The sequence below is a fragment of the Durio zibethinus genome, chromosome 4 (genome assembly GCF_047325235.1).
Source record: "Durio zibethinus cultivar Kanyao isolate XHJ-2024 chromosome 4, ASM4732523v1, whole genome shotgun sequence".
NCBI lineage: Eukaryota > Viridiplantae > Streptophyta > Magnoliopsida > Malvales > Malvaceae > Durio > Durio zibethinus.
The window spans coordinates 7,866,213-7,869,529 of record NC_143165.1 but is presented as its reverse complement, the minus strand read 5'-3'; the positions used below and the strand labels follow the sequence as shown (position 1 = coordinate 7,869,529).

Sequence of the window (3,317 nt, the reverse complement as noted above, 5' to 3'; positions counted from 1 at the left end):
TATTATTATTATTATTATTTGGATGTCTATATGACTTTTAAACGAAACTTATGTTTGTGATCATTGTAGCAAGTTGTGTAAAAATCCTGCGTGAGATTTAATGACATAAGGTCCCATTATAGATGACGATGGAAACAGAATGATATAGTCCTTTCGTTTAATGTTTTGCAACCTTAGAATCGTGATCATAGTAGCAAGTTGAATAAAAATCCAGCGTGAAATTTAATGACGTAAGGTCCCATAGATAACGATGGAAACAGAATGATACTGTCCTTTCATTTAACGTGTACATATAGTTGTCAGTGAAGTGTAAAAACTTATAAAATATTAATTTGTTATGTTTTTACATATATTTTTAAATTTAAATTAAATAAAAATTAATTATTAAAAATGAAATATATTTACTTCGAGTCATATCTAGACTTGAAAAATCATGTCGAAAATAATGGAATAACAATGCTAAAATATCTCCTCTAAATTACAGCAGTGATTTAGAAAAAGATATATTGAAATCTAAATTGATATAATATTATATGTATATATGAATTTATATTTTATATATTATCAGTGTATAAATTTTATATATTATCAGTAAATTAAATGATACTATTTTATTAATGAATAAATATTAGCTCTTAAAATAAATATATAAAATAAATATTTTTTAAAAAATTTATTTATTAATAAAATAGTATCGTTTGTTCACTTTATTAATGAGATTGTATCATCCAATTCATTAACAATGTACAAAATTTATATGTTGACAATACATCAAATATAAATTATATATATATATATAATTCCGTTTGTTTAACATAGACATTTATAGTATGCCCTACTAACTACATTCATTTGGCGTGTAGTTTTAAGAAAAAATAATTTTAATATTTTTAATATCCTTGTTGGTTTCTTGTATATCAACTAGAGGTGTTCATGAGTTGAGTCCGACTGAATTCGAGTTAGAAATGCTTGATATTAATTGTTTATATATTTGTTCAGATCTAGTCTATTTTGAAATTTTGGGTATTAAAAATTTTTTTAAGTCAAGCCTAAATTATAAAAATAAATCTCAAACTCATCCATTAAATTTAACTTATATAATAAAAAATTAAAAAAAGTGATTAAATTAAGTTTAATGGGATTATATTCAATTTACATATATAAAAAAAATTAAAATTAAAATTAAGTTTAATAAAATATATATAATTTTTATTTTTAGTTTATATATATGTCGATTAACTTATATATAATTCATGTATATATAAAAATAAAAAATATATATATGTGAATTCAGGTTGGGTCAGTCTTAGATTTTAAATTTTTTGTTTAAGACATAGTTCGAAATTTAAACGGATTTAAAAATTGTATCTAAATCTGTTAAATGGGTTTTAATTTTTTTATCTAAACTCTCTCAAAACTTAAACGGATCTTCAAGTTTTGATAGATAACTTGATTCTTGAATATATCTAATATCAACATATACAAGAAAATTGAAAAATTCATATTAAATATAGAAAATTTAATAATTTTAGATGTTTAAAAGTAAGAAACTAAAAACCAAATTTTAGTGTGGTAAAAAATGCACATAAACATGCAAACAAAAGTTTGAGTAAAGAGAGAAAGTTTAGTAATTTGGCTCCAATCACTAGTTTTCACATGAGTTTATACTCAAATCATTAGAATTTTTAAATCCAATACTTGACTCAATAATTTATGTATATTCGTTTTTTATTCAAAAGCAAGATTTAAATTTCATTTCCTTGTAAAAGTAAGACTCAAATCTCTATTCCTTAAATTTTTTTTTTTTTAAATTCATTAGAACTTTGTAATTCAATTCGTTTTTGTGACATTGGTATACCTGGTGGAGTCATGTTATGGAGTGAGTTCCAATTGTGCAAAGACAAACATTTTTCTTGCAAATAACATGAGTTACATCAAAAATATTTTATTTAATTTATTTGCATATTTATAAAGCAACTACTTCTTTAAGAATATTCAAGCTCCTGAACTCTACTTAAATATGGTCCAAGGACGGCTTCCAACTCTGCCACCTTCATTACCTTCGTTCGGCGTAACTGAGAATTACTTAGTTGGAGAAATCCCTGGCTCCTCAATTTGCAATATGAGCTCCCTGGAAGATCTCGACCTGTCTAAGAATAATTTGGATGGAATTATTCCTGAATGTCTTGGAAATTTAAGTCATTCTCTGTCAGTCATGGATCTATTTATGAATAATTTTCATGGTGTAATACCAGCTGGAATATTTCCTAAAAGCTGTTCGTTGAAAAGTTTCCGTATCGACAGCAACCAAGTTGAAGGGCCAATACCACAATCTTTGGTTAATTGCTTGGACTTAGAAATTCTTGATCTCGGGAACAATGACTTAAATGACACCTTTCCTAGCTGGTTAGGAAAATTGAAAGGATCTACATGTTCTTGTCTTGCGGTCCAATAGATTGTATGGTCACATTGTCAATCCTGAAGTAGTTGCATCTTCCTTCTCTAATATGCGGATCATTGACCTCTCTCAAAATGACTTCCATGGCAGCTCGCCAATCAAGATTTTTGAAAATTTGTATGCTATGATCAATGGGTCTGAAAGGAAAGGTGAGTATATGGGATATCTGTATTCTGATGAATATCAAGTGTATTATGAGTGTTCTCTATTACTTACAACAAAAGGGCTGGAGAGGCAGTTCCTGAAACTTTTAACCATTTTAATGGTTATTGATTTTTCAAATAATCGATTCGACGGGCAGATTCCTGAAATACTTGGACAACTTCATTCACTTGTTGTCCTAAACCTCTCTCACAATGGTTTAACAGGTCCAATCCCATCATCCTTTGGCAATTTGTCAATGCTCGAGTCATTAGATCTCTCATCAAACAAGCTTCAAGGAAGAATTCCGCAAGCGTTAAAAAATCTTGGATTCTTAGCGGTGTTAAACCTTTCTCAGAATAATCTTACGGGCCCATTCCTGGAGGCAAACAGTTTGATACTTTCACAAATGATTCCTACAGTGGGAACTTGGATTTATATGGATTCCCTTTATCAAAAAGCTGCGGTAATAATGATCAGAAACAGCCTCCAACAAAAACTGATAGAGACGATGCACTGAATTGGAAATTTTCTATACTGATGGGGTATGGATGTAGCCTGGTGTTTGGATTGAGCACGGGATACATTGTATTCACAACTGGAAAACCATGGTGGTTCATTAAGATCATTGAGCTCTGTCAACAAAAATATTTTGGAAGGAAAATACAGAGAAGTGGAGGAAGAAAATAATTCAGCTGATTAATGCTCTTAGTCTTAG

The 3,317-nt window shown here is 28.5% G+C and overlaps 1 protein-coding gene across 1 annotated transcript; it reads left to right on the top strand.

Moving 5' to 3' along the window:
* Positions 1–1,998: 1,998 nt before the first annotated feature.
* LOC111288785 (receptor like protein 24-like) lies at positions 1,999–3,317 on the top strand. Its single transcript, XM_089759357.1, is given in 3 exon segments — positions 1,999–2,419; positions 2,421–2,964; positions 2,967–3,317. Coding segments are annotated over 3 exon segments (1,266 nt in total). The 5' UTR covers positions 1,999–2,020; the 3' UTR covers positions 3,290–3,317.